At 43.0% G+C, this 22,170-nt stretch overlaps 1 protein-coding gene across 2 annotated transcripts in view; it reads right to left on the minus strand.

Moving 5' to 3' along the window:
* The window catches only part of LOC149315766 (myosin regulatory light polypeptide 9), a 56,154-nt gene that overhangs the window by 10,433 nt on the left and 23,551 nt on the right, over nucleotides 1-22,170 (minus strand). For both annotated transcript variants that reach the window (XM_089514052.1, XM_089514051.1), the window contains exon 2: nucleotides 4,149-4,352. In XM_089514052.1, coding sequence (XP_089370178.1) covers nucleotides 4,149-4,332 — 184 coding nt within the window. In that variant the 5' untranslated portion in view covers nucleotides 4,333-4,352. The remainder of the gene's footprint in view (nucleotides 1-4,148; nucleotides 4,353-22,170) is intronic.

Genomic DNA, 22,170 nt, shown 5'->3' on the forward strand with positions numbered 1-22,170 from the left:
GTGTTTGTCTGCAGGATCCCCATTTCTGATTGGATTACTTGTCTCAAGTAGCTCAGCTTTAAACCAGGAGAAAACAGATTCCATATGCCTGTCCACAAGTGTAAAACCACAAATTGCCCTCTTGTGGTCATCTGTACAAATGCTGCTCTTTTAATACATCCTTTGCTATGTTTTACCCCACAACTATACTGTCCTTTGTTGTTTCTGCTGTTGTGATCCTAAAGCAAACTTATCACAGGGTTTTCAAAGAGGGCTCCTTGTTGAGTTGCAAGTGGACTTTAAATTTCCTGAACTTTGAAAAATCTCCCTATTGCTGCATGCCCAGCCTGCCTGCAAAAAATATCCTCCCCATCATAACATCTTTACTAAGGACTGAAACAACATACAGCCATCTGACCAACATCTCCAATTGATTTTTCCCCTCCTGTTTGCTTTGTAACATCTTGCCTGATGAAGAAGTCCATGAAGCTTCAAAAGCTTGCAACAAGTATATTGTGTTGGCCAATAAAGATATCACTGATGGAGTTTTGTTTGTAAAATCCTCACAATTAGAATGGAAGTACATGAAGGATCTCCATAAAGTCCTCAGGTGTACAGACATATCATTAAAAAACAAAGTCAGAATCATCCAGACCATAGTACTTCCAGTTTCTGTGTACTAGTATGAAAGCTGGATGGTGAAAAGGGAAAATTAACTCATTTGAAATGTGCTGGAGAAGAGTTCTGTAGTTACCATGTGCTGCTAAAAAAAAAAAAAATGAATGGATCTTAGAGCAAATCAAGCCAGAATTCTCCCTAGAAGTGAAGATGGCTAAACTGTGGCTGTCACACTTTGGAAATCGCACAAGACAACAGATGCTGATGCTGTCAATCTCCAGCTGCCAGTATCCCCTCACCACTAGCTTTGCTGGCTAGGCACTATTGGGAGTTACAATCCCACTACATATGTGAGGCCACATGTTCTCCATCCCTTTCTGCAGGAATGGGAATAATTCTAATTCATTCATTTTTATAGTTACAGCCTACTTTGTATCATGAGAGATTCTTTCTTTCAGACTCAGTCCCCACCTTGATCCTAGGTGACTTTAATATCCATGTTGACGATTCCAATAACCCTACAACATCTCGCTTTAACTCTCTGCTAGCTTCTTTTGGCCTCCAACCACACTCCAACTCTTCAACTCATTCTCTTGGTCACTGTCTTGACCTAGTTCTTGCTGCAAACTGTGCCATTTCTGACTACCTGGCACTTGACTTTCCACTATCTGATCATCATATAATCTCCTTTGCTCTCATTTATACTCCTCCTCCTCGCCATACTATTGAACGCCATTTTCGTGATCTTCAATCTGTTGACTCTAACCATCTTGGTCTGACACTGGATTCATCTCTCTCTTCCCTAAATCTTGGGGATTCTGCTGATTCAGCAATGTCTTTATTTAACTCCACTCTTTCCTCAACTCTCGACTATTTTGCCCCTGTCTCTGTACGCACTTCTTCCTCTAAGACTAGACCTCAGCCCTGGCTTACCCCCGGTCCTGCTCTAGAGCGGCCAAACGTCTTTGGAGAAAGTCCAAAGAGTGGGCTGATTTTATCCATTTCAAATTTGTTCTTTCTTCCTTCTCACGCCCCCTCTCTATGGCAAAACAGAATTATTACAAATCATTGATCTCCGCCAATGAGAGGCGCCCACAGCATTTGTTCTCCATCTTCAACTCGTTGCTTAAACCTCCCTCTCCTCCTGTCTCTTCATCATTCTCTCCTAATGACTTTGCTAACTATTTCATCTCTAAGATTACCACTATTCGCTCTGAGATAGTTCCTCCTGATTCTTCTTCTGCTCTTTATCTTCTATCGCCTTCGCCTAACAAATTTTCTGTCTTTCCTCCTGCCTCTTTGGATGAACTCTCTACACTTCTGAACTCTTCCAAACCTGCAACCTGTCCTCTTGATCCAATTCCTACTCCTCTTCTAATCTCTATAGCTCCCTCCTTTCTGCCCTCGCTTCTCCATATCCTCAATCTCTCTCTCTGCAGGCTCCTTCCCGTCGGACTTCAAACATGCTCTCATTTCCCCAATTCTGAAAAAACCTTCTCTTGACCCCTCCTCTTTGTCTAGCTATCGTCCAATTTCTCTTCTCCCCTTTGTTTCTAAGGTTTTGGAACGGGTTGTTTATTCGCACTGTCTTAAGTTTCTTGAAACCAACTCCATCCTTGATCCCTTTCAGTCTGGTTTCCGCCCAAGGCATTCTACAGAGACAGCTCTCACTAAGATCTTGAATGACCTTTTACAAGCCAAGGCTAATGGCCTTTACTCTGTTCTCATCCTTCTCGATTTGTCTGCAGCCTTCGACACTGTTGATCACTGTCTCCTAATTGACATACTCTCTGACCTTGGGTTCTCAGACTCTGTTCTCGACTGGTTTAGATCTTACTTGTCTGGCTGATCTTTTACAGTAGTTGCAGGGGGTCAGACTTCTTCTCCTGTTCCCTTATCTGTTGGAGTTCCCCAGGGCTCTGTTCTGGGTCCCCTTCTGTTTTCTCTCTACACACTGTCCTTAGGAAAACTCATCAGCTCTTTTGGTTTTTCCTACCATCTGTATGCCGATGACACCCAGCTGTATCTTTCTGCCCCTGACCTTTCTCCAAGGCTTGAACAGCAAGTCTCGTCTTGCCTTACAGCTGTCTCGTAGTGGATGCGCCATCGGCATTTGAAGCTCAACATGTCCAAGACGGAGCTTCTTGTCTTTCCTCCTAAGCCCACCCTTCAACACTCCTTTTCTGTCTCTGTGGACAACATTTCTATTCAACCAGTCCAGCAAGCCCGCAGTCTTGATTTTATCTTTGACTCTTCTCTGTCGTGTATCCCTCAGATCCAGACCACAGCCAAGGCTTGTAGATTCTTTTTGTACAATATTGCCAAAATCCGACCATATCTCTCCGCCTCTACTGCCAAGATCCTGGTCCATGCCCTAGTGATCTCACGACTGGATTACTGTAACGTCCTCCTGGCTGGGCTTCCTCTTTCTCACCTCCGTCCTTTAATCTCTGTCCAGCATTCAGCTGCACGCATTATCACTTCCACCCACCGCTCTGACCACATCTCTCCTGTGTTGGCATCCCTTCACTGGCTCCCTCTCCCTTTCCGCATTCAGTATAAGCTCCTGCTGTCGACATTCAAAGCCCTCCATGGACTGGCCCCTCCTTACTTATCAGACCTTCTCTCTCCTCACCTTCCCACTCGGGCCCTCCGTTCTGGTAGTCAAGGGTTCCTGTCTCAGCCCAGGATTTCCTCTGCCCCATCCTGGATTCGCCCCTTTTCACTTGCTGCCCCTCACTCCTGGAACCTTCTTCCCCCACAAGCAAGAGCCATCACTTCTTTAACTAGCTTCAAAACGGAGTTGAAAACCATCCTGTTCAGAGAAGCCTTCCCAGGCATTGCATAATTGTCGCTTACTATCTGATGTTCTTTTGTTGCCTGTTTATCGAACCATTTCCTGTATTGCTATGTACTGTATATGTATTATCCTACTTGAGAGTATGTATTTTCCCTGGATGAAGATTAACCTTCCATTTTGAAGCCAAGCCCTCCCTCCAGTCCATCTGCCTTGGTCCAGGCCTTGGAGGTAGAGAGGAACTGCTGGACCTCTTACCCTTTCCCGCCACCACTCCCTTCTCCTTCTGTGTCATGTCTTTTTAGATTGTAAGCCCGAGGGCAGGGAACCATCTAACTAAAAAGATTGCATGTACAGCGCTGTGTAAATTTACAGCGCTTCATAAATAAAGGTTAATAATAATAATAATAATAATAATAAAAGATCAGAGCAGTATGGTTACTAGGTTGGATCTAGGATGGGGCCCTTGTAAATTTCATCCTAATTGTGGAGCAGAATAAGGTATTGTAAATCTCTGGCAAGCAGGATAAAGGTAACTGCCCTCCATAACCTTCTAAAATACAAGTTTCTGCTACACTCTTCCCATCCCAACATGGCTCTTGCCTCCCTGGTGGAGTATGAGGGAAGGGGGCATCTTGTTGCTAGGGTCTCTGCCCCACTCTCCTGCACACCCCACTGGCAAGCAATAGCTATTAGGCACCATGCTATACCACCTTGGGCTGAAATGGCATGTAACGCAATGTTGCTTTGTTACCAAGAGATGCCAGCATGTCATGCAAATCTTCTTTGTCAATGAACCCATCACGATTTTGGTCTATCATATTGAAAGCCTCCTTGAATTCCTGGATCTGTGACTGGTCAAACATGGCAAAGACATTGGAGGTGGCACGCTGAGGACGCTTCTTGGTGGTCTTCGCCTTGGCTCGCTTGCTGGACATCTTGGCAGATTTGGGTTGACCTGGGGGTTAAAAACAACAGTTGGATTGCTATAGCAAAAGTCCAAGCAGATCAGACTTTTGGGGCAACTAGAAGTCCTGTTCCCAACAATTCCCTCACCTCATGCTTTTACAGAGTTCTGAATTTCTACTTTCCAGGTGTGTGCAACCTAGGTTGTAATCCTATCTACAATTTCTTTTGGAGCAGAGCTTGGGAAAGTGACTTTTATTTTTGGATTACCAAAATATACCCAACACAACAGGCCCAATTATATACTCAATATACAGCCAGCACAACAGACCATAGGTTCCATTAGCCATGCTGGCTGGAGGATTGTGGGAGTTTTAGTCCAAAAAATTATTTTTGAAGCTTTCTTTGGACTGGGGTAGAAACAGACAAAATTCAATTTGAGCTTTTTGTTAGAGAAGTATGAATTTCATACTCCCCGGACTGCTTGCAAGACAAAGCAAACTTTGCATTTGAAATCAGTATATTTACAAGGGTTGTGCTATATTTAAGAGAAAATAAAATGCACACAAAAGTGTGTATATATTTTTAAAATATTAATCGTTAAAAATACTTTAAAAATACTTTAGTCAGTAGGGGACATATAGTTGGATTTCCTTGCAAGAAAGGGAAAACAAGTCTCACAAGCGGATACAAATTAAGGGTGAAAATGCAGGCAGTAGTCAGAGAAAAAGATGAAAAAGTTTTGACATGCTTGGGAATGTGGAAGGTAAGAGGGCTTTAAAGGTGTGTGTGTGTGTGGTTGTTAACTGCCTTCAAGTCAACCTCGACCAATAGTGACCCTCTGAATGAGAGAATTCTAAGTTATCCTATCTTCAACAGCCCTGCTCAGGTTTTGCAGACTCAGGCCTGTGGCTTCCTTAATTGAATCTAATAATCTATTATTAATCTTTCTCTTTCTACTGCCCTCTACCTTGTCATGCATTCCTTTTTTATATAGTGACTCATGTCTTCTCATGATACAACCAAAGTACAACAGCCTCAATTTACTCTTCTTGGCTTCTAGGGAGAGCTCAAGCTTGGTTTGCTCTAGGACTAGATCTCTGTCGCTCTCTCTTTCTCCCATTTATGTCAATAAGCTTTATATTCTGAGGTCATCCTATATATCCTACAGCAGCCATGGAATGTTGAAACATCAGCTATAAAAAAGATTTCTCTAACAATCCCACCTCTGTGGAGAGCATTATGGCATCTTAAAGACTAATGAATTTACTATGGCAGTGTCTTCCTCACCCCTGTACTCTCTCCAAATGCATGATGGACTTGGTGAATTTAGAATTTATTGTCCAAAAAAGTAATATTTCCAAGCTTTGGCGGTGGGGGGGGGGGGATCTTCCATATGAGACTTCCAAGAATTTGTCGTATCCTGCCTCCCCCATCACTAATCTTTTCGTAAATAAGTCTTGATATGGAGGAAGGTAAACTAGTAAAGTCAACAGGTGGAATAGCAAGAGGTGGTAAAGACACACAACGTTTCTGCTCAATGATATCTGCCAAGCAACTGTTAAAAGCACAGACTAGTAGAAGAAAAAAAGGAGTTGGCAACCTTATTAACTATTCCCACTCCAAGAGCCTTCCCTATGAATGAACAACCCACAGTTAGTTAACCAACTTTCTTTGATTTTATTTGCACAAAGAAAGGCTCACAAATGACCACAAGATCTGCGCCTACTGGAGGAAAAGCAGGAAATTAGTTATCTGTTCCTAGCAGATTCCAAACATTCCATCTTCCTCCCCCTCATGCTCTTTGTCCATCTGGGCAAGATCTGTGTGCTTTCCTTGAACTACAACTTTCTAAGAAGAATTGTTAAGGGGATGAGTTTGAGGTTCCCAGCTCGTCAAGGGAAGAGGAAGATGTACAAGATTCTGTCTATCAAGGTGTCCACATCCCCTTTTCAACAGAGATATTTAAAGGGTCATCCTGCCCAAATCTAATACAACAGTAATGAATTATAAGGAGTGAGAAGAAAGGCCTTAATGTTGCCTATTGGCACATTTAGGGCCTGCACAGCAGGGTTGACAAGTGGATACACAGTTCACAATCTGCCATACCTGCCATCATTTTACAGGTGAAAACCAGGACAACTGAGGTGAAGCAGCATCAGAATATAGTCAAAATAGCAAAGATTATTCAAAAGGGCAAGAACACACAAGCTAGGGCAGGGTGCAGCAGTTTGGTTTTGCCTGAGCCTACTAGGAATGGCAAGATTCTGGCCCTTCCTCTCCTCTGGTGAGTTAAATGAATGCAAACTACATTCCCACTTTGAACTGAGTTTGCAGCAAATTAAGCAAACTGAGGAAAGTGGGAGGATGAGAAACTGGGACATATTAAAAGCAGCTGAAAAAGTGAGACAACAGATTAATCAACACTTGTTTCTACCAAATTGGAACAGTTGGAAGGTATGGTCCTTCCTGCTATGATGAGTAACGTGGCCACATGGAACAGATAGCTAGGTTTTTATATTTTTAATAATAGTGTGGAAGAGCTAATTTCAACAATAAATTATATTTAATATTCATTATATTTACCATATTATTTTCTCCGAAGCCTAATTGTAGGGCCAGGCTTGAAGTAAGGGTTGCTTATTTGGAGGTGGGCAGAAAGCAGTGAACTTTTGTGTATTGAATACCTAAGAGCATGACCAAAAAACATATTCTAATGTTGGTGGAGTGTCCCCCTCTCAATCTCAATCCCAGCCCCACCCGCCCCAGAAGACAACTGACTCAGTTTCATCATTTTTATAAGCCAGATAGAGAAAGCCATTACTGTCTGGCCCTCATTTGTATTTCCCTTAAGAGTGCTGTTTTGAAAGTTCAGTTACAGCCTGAAAGATGACTGAGCAAATATTTGTGTCTTTTCACCAAAAGAATGGTGGTGGTGGTGGGGGGTCTGGAGGGTCCCCACCAACTATGTCAACTTCTCTTAAAAGTTGGAGGATTTGTTTAGCTCAAGGAAGTTTGAGAAGCTGGATAACTTGAGGCACATTTTCACCTGTGTCTCTTGGTGCTAAAGTGAAAGAACTCAAGGTTTTGAGTGAATAAATTAAGGTTTTATTTAGAAGTACACAAGAGTGCAACCAAACAAACAATAGTAATTCAGACAGACACAGAATTCAGAGCTAACAAAAATGGAAGTATGGAGATTGGATAGTGGAGTTTTAGGGGTACAGAGGGGTGATAGTTACCTGTCCAGAAGAAGAGACCATGGAAAGCCAAAGCGGCTCACTAAGGTTTGAGGGAGACGCAGGGAGTGGAAAAATCTCTCTGTGCACACCAGGGGGCTAGGTTTGGAACTGATATTTATACCAGGGATCCTAAACTCAAGGGGTGTGCTATCTTGCACTGTAACAAAGACCTGATCCCCTTCCCAGGAATTGACGATGGGATTTGACGACGGGATTCCAGATTGGTTGATGTCTTTAACTTTAGGGTTACTGGTTCAGCCCAATGAGACCTCCTTTGTCTCTCAGTGTAAGAGGATATGCAGAGGGCTGGGGGAGAAAGGAGCGATCAGCACACCCATTTAGCTTTGACTGCAGCATTGCCTGGGTCTGGGCTCCTTACTCTTGGGAAATCCACTTGGTGTTCCAAAGGTCATTCTGCCCTCTCACAAACATACTGTCTCCAGATATGAAAATATGAAGACCCCAAATGCAACACAGGGTGTGCAGGGTATATTAACAGTCTTCATTTTTCATTTATCTTTTGCATACATATATTTGTCTTTTGCCACATCCTAAGTCAGGAGTAGGCAACCTTTTTGAGCCGGGGGCCGGGTTGCTGTCCCTCAGACAACTGGGGTCCCGAAGCCGGGTGTGTGTGGAGCTTCCACCCTCCGGGAGCGGGGCCGCGTGCCGGGGCGGAGCTTCCACCCAGGGGCGGAGCTTCCACACCCAGGGGCGGAGCTTCCACCCCCCGGGGGCCAGGCCTCCTCCTCTTTGCCGGCCCCTGACGGGGCCCCAGGCCCTGTCAGAGGCCAGGAAAGAACCAGCGGGGGCCGCCAGTGCTGGAGGCCTCCCCCTCTTTGCCGGCCCCTGAAGCCAGAGGCCCGCTGCCACCGCAGGAGCCCTCCTGGAGGGCCCCAGCAAAGGCAACAGGCCTCCCAGAGGTCTGCTGCCACCGCTGGGGCCCTCCTGGAGGGCCCCAGTGAAGGCAACAGGCCTCTGGGAGGCCCGCTGCCGCCGCAGGAGCCCTCCTCAAGGGCCCCAGAGAAGGCAACGGGCTTCCCAGAGGGCCGCTGCCGCTGCCGGAGCCTTCTTAGAGGGCCCCGGCGACGGCAACGGGCCTTCCAGAGGCCCGCTGTTGCCGCCGGAGCCCTCTTGGAGGACCCCAGTGAAGGCAATGGGCCTCTGGGAGGCCTGCTGCCACCGTAAGAGCCCTCCTGGAGGGCCCCAGCGAAGGCAACATGCCTCCCAGAGGCCCACTGCTGCCGCTGGGCCCCTCCAGGAGGACCCCAGCAAAGGCAATAGGCCTCTGGGAGGCCTGCTACCGCTGCTGGAGCCCTCCTGGAGGGCCCCAGCGAAGGCAATGGGCCTCCCAGAGGGCCGCTGCCGCCGCTGGAGCCCTCCAGGAGGACCCCAGCGAAGGCAACGGGCCTCTGGGAGGCCCACTGCCGCCGCCAGAGCCTTCCTGGAGGGCCTCAGCGACGGCAACGGGCCTCTGGGAGGCCTGCTGCCGCCGTCGGAGCCCTGTTTGAGGGCTCCGGCGGCCGCAGCGGGCCTCAGCGAAGTCTCGCGCTACCTTTTTTGTGGTTGCGCAAGACTTCACGCTGCCATTTTTTCCAAAATGGCGGCGAAGTCTCGCGCGACCTCAGGGAAGGTCGCGTGAGACTTCGCCGCCATTTTGAAAAAAATGGCAGCGCCCGGGAGCCGGAATCAGCGGCGGTGGCGGTGGCAAGCAGGGGCCGGCCAAAAGGCCTCTGCGGGCCGCATCCGGCCCGCGGGCTGGAGGTTGCCGACCCCTGTCCTAAGTATATATACCTGAATGGTCCAGCATTCTGCCCCTGTTTAGGCTTCTTTCCATTCATCCTCCCATTTTTTCCCCTGTTACTTTGTGTTTAACCATTTTAAATTAGAATGGGAACCCAAACCCTTCAGGTTGTGAAGCCTCCAGAACCCAGAAAGTTTACTTTTAAAAGTAATTTATTCTTACTATTTTAGTTTGTTTTTTAAAAATAATTTACTATTACTCATTCTAGTGTTTATGTGGTAAGTTCTTACATGACTTTATCGCTTGTTGATTAGTTATTATTTTTGTCAGTGGGAGAGCCACAGGACTGATATGAAAACGGTAGCACTTTTTTTACACGAGACCTCTTAAATGCCCTCTAAAAGTAAAATTTAACAATGGCAAGAAACCATTACTCACTGAGAGCCAGTGCGGTGTAGTGGTTTGCATACTGGATTACGACCATAAGTCAGAAATGACTTGTAGGCATACAACAACATTACTCAATATACCAGTACAATAATTTTGCTCCCCTTGTTACGTTACTGTAGTGTATCTACACTATACAGTTACAGCAGTTTGATACCACTTTAAATGTCAGGGTTCTATCCTATGGAATCCTGGGAACTGTAGTTGCACTCTCCCAAACAACTGTGCTACAGCTATCTCACAGGGAACTCTAACTACCTCGCTAAATCACAGGAGAAAGCCAATTAAAGTGGGGTTGAACTGATATAATAGTAATGTAGATTCTATTTGAACGTGACATACTCACCCTTCTACCTTAAAATTTTCACGTGCCATTTTATGACAATTTAAAAGTGTTTTCTCTCCTTTTCAGGCTTCAATGATCCCCATTCAGGCTTCAATGATCCCCATTTTAACTCTCAAGACAGCTGTTAGTTTTCTTTCAGTGCACTGTCTTTTTCTTTGCCAGAGATTTTCCTTCTGGAAATTTCACTGGACAGCATAAGAACTATAATCGCCCGATTCCTTGTTCTCTAACACATACACAATGTAGCGGATAGGAGTATGTGATGTAGAGAAGAGATAAAGTCTCATGGTGTTGAAGCAGATGATTTTATTCTTGCAATTAACCCAATGTGTTTTGGCCTGGTAATAGATAATGGTGTTCTTTGTGGGCTGATAGAAGATAAAAGGGAAAAACGGGGACTATGCACAAACAACAATTATAATGGGAGACAAGTTACAATTTATAATACCAATATAATAAGATCTGGAAGTACTTTTTTGGGCTCCTTGCAGGTGATTTTAAAGTTGTGCTGTAAGTATTTTTTGGTATTTAATAGGCATTTTGAAAACGGAGACATCGTGATCCAAGATATATGTACACAAAACTGATATTTGTACATGTATAAGTTTATTTGGGTTAATAGGTGTTTTTAAAATTGAGACATTTTACATGCATCTTGATGTAAAATATATGTATTGTATTTTTATTTATTTATTTCATTTCTATGCCGCCTTTCTACCGGAAAGAGACCCAGGGCAGCTCAAAACTAATCTTGCAAATTGTAACTTGTCTCCTGTTATAATGGTTGTTCTTTACCTATAGTCCTTATTATTTCATTTTTTTTTTATCATCCCTGAAGAAGACCATTCTATATTACTAGGCTGAAATGTGTTGGCCTTGTAAAAATGTCTTTTGCAACACTCTATATCCCTTCTATTGGGTGTCACCAGTCCTCTTTGCTTTTTGATAAGAGTATGCCCAGCAGTTACACTGCTGGAGGAGGACTGAACTGCTGCTTAGCAAGAGGAGGGGGAGGAAAAACCTGTAACTGGACAACAATTGGAGAGCTCAAAGGCTGGCTTGTTAATGCAAGCTAGATAAGAAGGCCTCTTCTGCCAGCCCCAGGAATATGGGAGGGGGACAGGGATGGGGATGGTTAGTTCAAGGCTGAAATACACCTCCCACTACAAAAAGGATAAAAGCTTCTTTGTCCTCCTGCCTCCAGTGGGACTTTGCCCAACATTATATTTGTCACCAACTGCCCCCCTTTCCATTAGCCTTATCGCAAATAAAGTTACAACTGGCTGAAGCCAAGAGCCAATACATGATGCTCAAATTCCAACTCCTTGTATGCTGCGCTTCAGAGCTCTGCATCCTTGCAGTAGCTTTTGAAGAACAGGCTCAGCTTTCAGAAACACACATTGAAGCAGGAGTTTCATCATTATATCAGCTTTCTTGGGAGGGTCGAGGGATCTCTAGTTGTGTGGAGTCAGATCTCAAAAACCTTCTTGCAAAATCTAGCAAATACTAGCATCCTTTTTTAAAAAGTGATGTGTTACTCATAGACAGTACAGCGCACAAGAAACGTGTTGTTGTGTTTTCAAGTCAACTCCTACTTAAAAAGATAAAGGTAAAGGTTTCCCCCTTGACAAGTTTGTCTAGTCACGTCCACCTATAAGGGATGGTGCTCATCTCTTTTACTAAGACAATGGAGCTAGTGTTGACGATGCCATGATCATGTGGCTAGCATGACTGCACAGAATGCTTTTACCTTTCCATCAAAGTTGTATCTGTTTATCTACTTGCATTCACATGCTTTTGAGCTGCTAGGTTGGCAGAAACTGGGACTACTGATGGGAACTCACTCTGTCACATGGCACTTGGGCCTCAAACTGCTGATCTGTCAACCTTGCAATCAACAGAGTCGGCGTCTTAACCACTAAGCCACTGCATCCCTCCACCTCCTACTTACATACAGTTTTCTTGACATTATTTATTCAGGAGAGGTTTGCCATTGTCTTCATCTTAGGCTAAGAGACTTAGTCAGGATCATTTGGGGGATGTCCATGGCAGAGTGGAGTTTTGAACCCTGGTCTCTGATTATCCTCATCCAACACTCAAACCACAACACCAGTGGTTCCCAAACTTGATCCTCTAGGTGTTTTGGACCACCTCCCAAGATTCCTGGACATTGGCCATGGTGGCTGGGGCTTCTGGGAGTTGAAGTCCAAATAGAACAAAAGTTTGGAAATCTCTGCACTACACTGTAAACCCCTCGTTGCTTCATTTCCTCAGAAAGTGTAATGTCATTGCTTCTAATGCATCACTTTTAAGCTCTGTTTGGCTACAGATCTCATCACCCCCAGTTTATGCAAGGATGGTGAGGATTGTAGTCCAGCAAGACAATACATTGGGGGAAGCTGTTATGTATACACAGACTTAGATCAACTGTACGCAGAGCACACCTGCAAATATGCAGATATTATCACAGCCATCATTCTCCTGTGCAAACAGAGGGAGCATGAGCACATCTGTTTGAAGATGTGCTTCATTTTTGCATTCCTTCCTGCATTCCTTCCTACATTGCTACCTTGACTTCATCATCACCCCAGGGAACCATCTACTGTGCAGTGTCTATGATCTGTGTACATGCACCTTCAAGTCACTTGTTGACGTATGGCAAGCCCATGAATTTCATAGGGTTTTCTTAGGCAAGGGATACTCAGAGATGGTTTTGCCAGTTTCTTCCTCGGAAGTATCACTTAAAGCTCCTGGTATTAATTGATTGTCTCTCATCCAAATACTAACCAGGGCTGACCCTGCTTAGCTTCCAAGATGAGACTGAGTCTGGTGTCTTTAGGGTACCTGTGGTATTCCTGCATATTTCCCATTTAGTCAGACTTTCTTCAAAGATTCAAAAACAAACAAACTGCAAGTGGGACTTTAATATCCTCCTGTTGTACCAAGTGATAATGAGGATGCACATTCATTATTTATCTTTCTTCATGGTAATGATGTTTTATAGGGGCAGACAGTGTGGGATGTGAGCCATGTACAGCCCTCTAGGCTCCCCTTGAATAAAAAACTCACTGCAAAATGTCCTCTAGGGAATAGTGGACATTTTCTCTCCCCCCCCCCCCCCACTGGACCATTAAAAAAATTGAATCTGACTTCTAATCATTTCCTGTTTTTTGTTTTGTTTTTTTTTTTAAAAAAAACCACCTTCCTGGACCCAATATGTCCCTAGATCTAAAAACATGATGAAAATGTCCTCTACATTGGGGGGGGGGATAGTTTTAGGGAGTACAAGATGGCCCTCCATGGTCTCTTGGTGAGCTAATGTGGCCCACTAGCCTCCCACAATTGCCCCCACCTGATGTATATGGATGGGAGGCTAATGCCAATTTATCTTCACATTCCTGTGAGTTCAGAGTATGGGGAAAAGTTACTTTTTAGACTATAGTTCCCAAAATCCCCCAGCCAGCATGGCCAGTTACTTTTTCAAGGTCAAGTAGTAGTCCACAAATATGTATACTTGTGTGTGTGAACTCACTAAGTATATGTACGTATATACATATTTAGTGAAAATAATTAAGTTAATAAGCACGTTAAAACTGGGTTTACTTATTCCTTACTTTATTAGGGAAATACAAACCCCTGTTCAGTATATAGTTCCCAGAAGTAAAAAGGCAAAAGCAAAAACAATTTTTAAAACTTTAAAATGACTACAAACATTTATCAGGTATTTGCCTTTAAAAAAAACTACATCATGCTATGATGAAAGAAATGGAAGATCCACTCTGAATTGTTTTTAGTGCTTGAAAGTTCTCATTATATGACCATAGTGGGGTTTTAATGGCACATTATTTTGAAAGCCTGTGAGGTGTAGTGATTTGAGCACTGGACTACAACTCTGGAGACCAGGATTTGAATCTCTTCTTGGTCATGGAGACCAATTGGGTAACCTTTGGCAAGTCATGCTCTCTAAGTCCCAGAGAAACACAAAGGCTAAGACCCTTTGATAAAATTTTGCCAAAAACCCTCCATAATAGGTTCATCTTAGAGTTGCCATAACTCAGAAGTAACAACCTTTTATGTTTGGTATCTATGAATTTCAAGTTATAGCTGTGTCTAGTTCTACTTACCATTATTCTAGTTGTTCTATCACTGCTTTTTAAGAATTGGGGGGGGGGGGGGCACCAGTAATTGCCTGTGGAAAATCTTAATAGAGACAATTTTAAAGGGATGTTTTAAATTGGCTGTATTGGCTGTGATGCCTAGGGGATTCAGGGAACTGTCATTCAAAAAATTAACTTTTCAAAGCCCTGACATGAACACAGTAAGCTGGTTTATAGTAGAACAGATTATGTGCCTCTCTAGCCTTCTACTGTCCTTTTTTAGTGACAGCAATTACCAAATTCCCATATATGTATGTTGCATATTACCTGCTATCTAATCCTTTTAACTGGATATGCCAATGATTCACCATGGGCCCTTCACTGTGCAAAACATAAGAGAAGGGTCACATCTCAGTGGATGAAGACATGCTTTGCAAGCCAAAGGTCTCAGGTTAATTTCCTCATATGTACAGTTAGGCCTGGGAAAGACCTCCCCCAGCAACCCAGGAGAGGCTGATGTAAATGGTGAGTTAGGTCAGGAGTGGGGAACTTTTGACTCTCCAGAATATTGCTAGATAGCAGTCTCAGCTAGCATAGCCAGTGTGGTTTATTGTGGCATCAAAGCTCTCTGACAGAGAAGGCTAAATGTCTCACAAAACTACAATTCACAGAATTCGCTAGCAGTGAGAAAGGGTAGTTAAAGCAGTCTCAAATTAGATTTTTTCTGCAGTGTGTTTTGGTCCTGAAATTTACTTCCGTAGGCTGGCTCACACAGGCACCCTTAAAAAATGAACAACTGCAGAATTATCTGATGACTTGCACCAGTGAATCAACCATCACACATTTTATATGTTCATTTAATTTATTAAAATATTTTATGTCACTTTTTACTCAATAGCCCCTCAAGGCCGTACACAATACTAATGATTTAAGAGATATTAGAAACAAGCAACAAGTTTAAAATTCTAAACAGCAGAAAATCTTTTGAGTGAGAAAACATCAGAGATGAACTATAACAGGCAGGTTTCTCCTGTTTCATCTAATTACTTGCAGCACAAAGCTTCTTGGATTACAACTCCCAGCATACCTCAGTCAGCATGGTTACAGGCCCTGCTAGCTGGAGAAATTCTGGGTTTTTCAATCAAAAAGAGGATTTTCCCAAACTCTCTTTCTAAATGCAACCTCTCCCCAAAACCATGCAAATGCATTTGGGACAGTTAGCACGTGGTTGTCTCTTTTCCAGCATTCTGCAATGTTTATACTTTGCCTTCCTGTATGAAATCCATCGTACATGTCACAGATCACACAGTAGATTACAGGATTTTAACTGGGGAAGCAACCACTTGAAACTGTATACTTCTTCTTATACTCAAAGAGGATATTTGAATTTGCGAGGGCATGTGGGGGAAGCTGGAGGCAGGGCGAGTATGCTGATGAATGGAGACAACAAAACATGAGGAAAGGCTGAAGGAGCTGGGCATGTTCAGCTTGGTGAAAAGAGAGGACTGAGGGGTGACATGACTGCATTCTTCAAATAGCTCAAGAGCTGTTATGAAGAGAAGTGGGCAGGCCAGTTATCTGCTACCCAAGGGTAGGACAAGATATAACAGATGCAGTTACTGGACAGTACAGTGGACCCTTGTTATACGCTGGGGTTTGGTTACAAGATCCCCTGTGTATAACAAAATCTGTGTATGCTCAAGTACCATTAAATATAATGACATAGAAAAATGGTGTCCCTTATAAAAAATGGAAAATCGAGATTTGATATTTGAAATTTATACTTTTTTTGAACATTTTCAAACTGTGTATACTTGAATCCGCATATAAAAAATCCGTGTATAAGAAGGACCGACTGTAGATTTTGATTGAACGTTAGAAAGAAGTTCTTGACAGAAAGAACTGTTTGGCAATGGAACCAAATGCCTAGAAAGGTGGTGGGGTGTCCCGGAAGTCTTCAAAAGTAAGCTGAATAGCTACCTGTTGAGATTGTTTTGGCTGGAAATCCTGCATTGAGCAGTGAGTTGGACTTACGGCCATGATGGCCCTTCCTGTTCTATGATTCCATGACTAACAGGCATGATCTCATATCTCTCCATGCATCAGGACCAAACAAGAAATCTGTATCATCTGATCTGCCTCTTTTGACTAGAGCTTATGTGCATCTCTGATGTGCACATTTGAACAAGAACTGTAATATACTGTAAATGAAATGTGTATCCTGCAGAAAAGAAGAGCACAGCTGGCATGGATAAAGCTTGCATGCTTATAGTGTATCCCCATGTTGACTCCATTTCAGACGTTCAGATCAGAAGAGGTGAAGACTGGGAATGAAGATGAGTATGATCTTGCTTTCCTGCACTTTCACATGCACTGATTCTGTACAACATGGTATCTTTTCAAGGCTAGAGTGACTAAAAATCACATGATGCACTTGCATGCATGTAAAATGATCCTGTTCCAACTTCCAAAGCTGCTCACTTAACTAGGAAAATGGCCCATTTATGAAATTCTATAAAATGCTAATCCTATGGGCTAATGCACCAGAAAAGTGATACATATGACCAGGTGCTGGAGCCCTAATGTGACAGAATTTAATACACTATATGGCTGGTGAATGTATGCCCCTCCAGATTATGTTGGTCCCAAAACTTGCAAAAGTCACTTTTTTGGATAAAAATTTCTAAATTCTCCATATCAACATGGCCAGTGGTCATGATGGATGGAGGATTCTGGGAGATGTAGTGCAAAAAATAAATGTTCCAAGGGTCTAATTGGACCATAACTCCAGTCCACCCCACCCTGCATAGCCAATATTGATAGATGATGCAATCTCCATTCAGTACCTTCTGGAAGACCACACATGCAGCATCCATGGTGTATGTATCAGTAGTTTCAATACCTTTCCACAAGACAGCAATTATTACCCCATGTCCCCACTCCAAAGGTACAAGGACTGGCTCTAGTGTGTGTGTGTACATATGTGTGTGCCTTCAAGTCACCTGTCGATTTATGGTAAACCCATTAATTTCTTGGAGTTTTCTTAGGCAAGACAAACTCAAGTAGTGGTGTTGCCAGTCCCCTCCTCTGACATACAGCCTACAGCACTTGGTATTTGTTGGTGATCTCCCATTCAAGTAATAACCAGGGCTGACTCTGCTTAGCTTTCAAGATTGGATGGTATCTGATGCCTTTGGGGTATATATCAGGATAAAGGACCTTTCAGGTGACTTCATGTGGGTTGTGGCATGGATGAAGGTAAATTATAATCTCTACACAAAACTGCAAGCTTTAAAAAAAATTAATATCGGCATCCAGGATCTGTTTCAGCAGCAAAAGTGTCTTGTGTTGGCACTGAAAAGTCTTTGCATGGGGAGAAGGCAGGAACTCATTGTCCAGGCTTTAGCTTAAATTCAGCTCCTCTTGCCAGGTTAGATGCTGATTTTGCAGTGGTGTTGAAAGCTACTGTTGATTTGTACAGACATCACTAAAGTGAAGTCATAGGACTGGGATGTTAGGAATAGGATCTGTTTTTGTAGTTCAGCTTAAAAAAATACAGTAAATTGCATTAGCCAAAGATGTTAGTCTACAGAGAGACACTGAGAATATGGTTTTGTATGTATCAGCAGGGCAAGAGCATAATGATTAATTCAACACAAGGGATCAAAGGCTTTACAAACAGGGTAGACTTGCAAAATCAAAAGGGGGCAGCTGCTGTCACTCATTGGTGCTGTGTCTGCCCTCCTTGAACCAGTTCTACTCTTTTGTTCTAGCCAGCCATCTTGATGATTCAAAGAGGTTGGTGGCAGAGGGAATCATTTTGTGAAGCCGAGCTATTTATTCTTGCTAACTGGAATGAGAGGATCTGAATAGTGATATAATTGTTGATGTGCAAATGCTCATTATGCCCATGTATGGCTGTGTGGTGCAGCAATACATTTGGCAACACGACTGAAATACAAAGCATGGTTACCTGGGAGAAAGCACTGTTAAACTCAGGGGTCAATTTACTTCAGAACTGTATGACACAATTTTTAAGGAAAGTTCATCACATAACCAGAGGGCGACCTTTGTCTTTTCATTAGAAATGTAAACGAAGATTGCAAAGAAATGTTATTTTAAAAGCTAAGATAATGTAGGAACTCATTTACAGAAAAGGGTAGAAATACTGAGCAATTTGTGTTTGTTTTTCTCATTTTCTGCCTTTGCAGAACAATGAACTTTGAAAGTCTCGTTATCACTTCATTCACCACTAAGGTAAGGAGAGCCTGTCAATTTGGTGGGCAAGCTGGTAGATGCTCTGAAAAAGATCTGGAACTTTAGTTTCCCTCTGTTTCCTCTTCACTAACCATTGTACACCATTCACTCCATCTCTCTCCTACCTTTTTGAGCTACTAATTTTTAATTTTGTTCCAGATGCTTTGGGTTGGAAGACGTCTCAGGTGTCACCAGGGCATGTCCATACTGTCTGCTCACCCTCTCTAGCACTGCAATGGATCTGTTTTTACTGATTCAAAATGTGATACAGGAAGAGACTACAGAACTTTGGACTACAACGTCCAGAATCCCCAGGCAGCAAGGCCAATGTACATGCTGTCTAAAAAACATACCTGGGGTAGCCGTGTGGCCATATAACAAAGTACAATAAGTTGTCCTTATACCATCTGAACTGAGGACAACAACCACAACATCTTGACAAAATGCATGACTACGACTAACATTATCATTTCCCCCCCTATATGATTTTCAGCATCTTTGCTTGTGGAGCTTTGAAAGCTTTCAACATGTATATGAAAAGACATAGTTGTATTAGTCTTGGAAATCAGTATGCAAAGGGATCTTGTAGCACCTTTTGAGACAAACTGAAAGAAAGAAGTTGGTAGCATGAGCTTTTGTAGACCCGAGCTTACTTCCTCAGCTGCATGTAGAGTATGTTGAGCGTTTTGGTTGGCCTAGTAAAGGTATAACTGTTTTGTAGATTTTGGATGCTGTCCAGAGATTGCAAGTGCTCTAATAAAAAGCAACTTTTAAAAGCTTCTTTTCAAGATGATACCTTTCCCTAAAACTGATCCCCAACATTGCCTTCATAGCTTTCAACATACTGTAGTTTTCAACATGACCTTCATGCATTAAATCTAATGAACATGGGTCAAAAATAAATTATAGGATTTTATCTGGGAAAACAGTTGCTTGAAATTAGCCAACACACACTGGAGTTTATGCCAACAGGGCATATTTGAATGTTACAGCCCTGTATGGGCATCCAGAGAAGTTGGAGGTTGGGCAAGGGCCCTGGCGGGTGGGAGCAATAGCATGGTCTCACTTCTCTATGTGCATGAGTACCTGTCTGGGAAGTTGTATCCTCTGATCTGGCTCTTTCAGGCAGATCGTCCATGTATGTGAGATGCAGGAATGTAGATCAATGCCTTGCAAAAGGACAGAGTACCAATGGCACAGAGAGAACGTGCATGCATACAGCAGCTGTATGCATCCATTCAGAAGTTGAGATTTTAAGTGGGAGAGGCTGGGAGTGAAGACTAGTGGGCATGATCTTGTGCCTCTGCATTTTCATACACAATGTGCCATCTTCTCAATGCTAGTGTGATAAGCAATCAAGTGATGCACTGTGTGCTTTTGTGGGAACTAGACCTACTTACTAACAGCCAAGACTGTTCACTTACATGAAACTATGGCCAGTTTGTGAAGGCCATGGCTCCAAATAAAGCCAATCCTTTTGAGCAATCTGTACATGCCTATGTGATGGATGCATGCAGAATTTATGTGACTTCTATCCGTACAATCCGCCCCACACTCTCAGATCGGGTGGGAAACATCTTTTGTCTATTCCAAGTGCTCATTATAGTGCAACACAGAGGGCATTTTCAATCTCAGCCCCCAGATTATGGAATACCCTGCCCGACGAGCTCCGCACAGCCTCATCCCTTGATGGATTTAAGAGGATGCTAAAAACTTTCCTTTTCCGTCAAGCTTTCCCCCCTATGAGTTGATGTTTTATTATCTGTTTTTAGATTGCTATTTGATGTTTTAATGCTGTTTTTGCTGTTTTTATACTGTTTTTTAACGTGTACACCGCTATGATCTTGAAAAAGGAATAGCGGTATATAAGAATAAAGTATTATTATTATTATTAAAAATGAGGAGACAGCAATGAGGACACCACACAGCTTGGCCAAGGTACTTTTGGATTACAATTCCTGGAATCTAGCCACTGTGGGTGGGGATTCTAGAAACTGTATTCCAAAAGATACCTTGTTAAAGCTCTAGGATATAGCATATGGTATCTCACTTAGGGAAGCTGATAAATTTTTGTGGTGGAAAGTATTCCTTGCCGTCTAAAATGGGTGAGTTAAGGACTAGAATTCCGGCAGTCAGGGCAGTCCCAGTCCTTTTCTTTGCTTTCAACTGACAGTTCATGCTTTCCCTATAATTCCTTAAATGGTTGTTGTTCCTTCCACTCTGCACTGTTTGAGAAAAGCAGCTCAGCATTGGTCCAAAACAAACTGCAGAAATAATCCAGTTTGAGACTACTTTAACTGCCCTAGCTCAGTGCTAGGGAATCCTGGGAACTGTAGTTTATTGTGGCACCAGAGCTCTCTGACCGAGAAGGCTAAATGTCTCATAAAACAACAGTTCTCAGAATTCCCTAGCATTGAGCCAAGGCAGTTAAAGCAGTCTCAGACTGGATTATTTCTGCAGTGTGTTTTAGACCATAGTTTAATGAGTCAAGGCTGGTTCAGTTTTCAATAGTTCATCAAAGTATGCACACATTAGAGTGCAGTCCATTAAATACTGCTAAATAAGCCTAGTTCATTTCAATGAGATTTGTGTGAGTTAGGTTCCCACTCTACTCTGGCTACACAATGTTCAAAATATAAATAATAAGATTCAATCTTATTATAAGATTAAATCAATAGATTCAGTCAAGCAGGTCATGGAGCTACAAGATCTGAGCAGAACAGTTGAAGACAGGTAGGTTGGAGTCATCTCACTCATAGGGTTGCCATGAGTCAAAGTCAACTTGAAGGCTGTTAACATGTGACAATCCTAGTCCCACCCCTGTTTCCAATTTATTGTGGCCCTAAAGTGAATCTATCATGAGGTATTCTTGGCAAGATTTGTTCAGAGGTTTGCCATTGCTTTCTCCTGAGACTAAGAGCATGTGACTTACCCAAGGTCTTACCCAAGGTCACCTAGTGGGTTTCACGGCCAAGCAGGAAATTGAACCCTGTCTCCAGAGTCATAATCCGACACTCAAAACATGGACTGGTGCCATATTTATGCCCATTGGTTACAACTATTTTTTTTATTTCCTGGAAACTTTCTGTGGACCAGCAGCCAATTATTCATTGACCAGCACTAGTCCTGGAACCTCCACTTTGAGTGGTACAGTCCTAAAGCACCTTTCTCCAAGCTGACCCCACCCCCTCAGTTCTTGGATTACAACTATGATTTGTGGCTCACATCATTTAGAATTGTAGACCTTGGCACGGGGGGGGGGGGGGGGGAGGGATGTCCCAAAGACATTCTGATCATCAGATTGCACCAACTCTACCACACTGCACCAGGTTTACACTCTTTCACAGTGTCATATATGGAACAACAATAAATATGTAAGGAACATGTTCCATGCTTGGTGAAAAATCATGGATTCCTAATGGAAATATTCCAAGTCTGTTGCCTATTTTCTAGATCCCATTTATTTCTTCCTTCCCACTCCCCTTCATACATAAATACACACCCATTTTGATCACTGAGGATAGATAAATATTTCCCAGTAAGGCAAAGATCTGTCACAATTAATTTGTCATGTTGCTTTTCTCCCCACAGTGCTGTGGCATGCAGTTTTGGGAGGTCCCACCTGAGGTCTTTTGGGGAAGGGGACCTGCTTGTTTTTCAAGAAAAGGGCTTTTCTTAATGTGCTGTACTATTTTCTTATGTTTTTCTTTCTCATGGATATATTTTAGATTGTTTTT

The sequence above is a fragment of the Sceloporus occidentalis genome, unplaced genomic scaffold (genome assembly GCF_023333645.1).
Source record: "Sceloporus occidentalis isolate IW3139 unplaced genomic scaffold, rSceOcc1.0.p SCAF_3, whole genome shotgun sequence".
Classification (NCBI taxonomy): domain Eukaryota; kingdom Metazoa; phylum Chordata; class Lepidosauria; order Squamata; family Phrynosomatidae; genus Sceloporus; species Sceloporus occidentalis.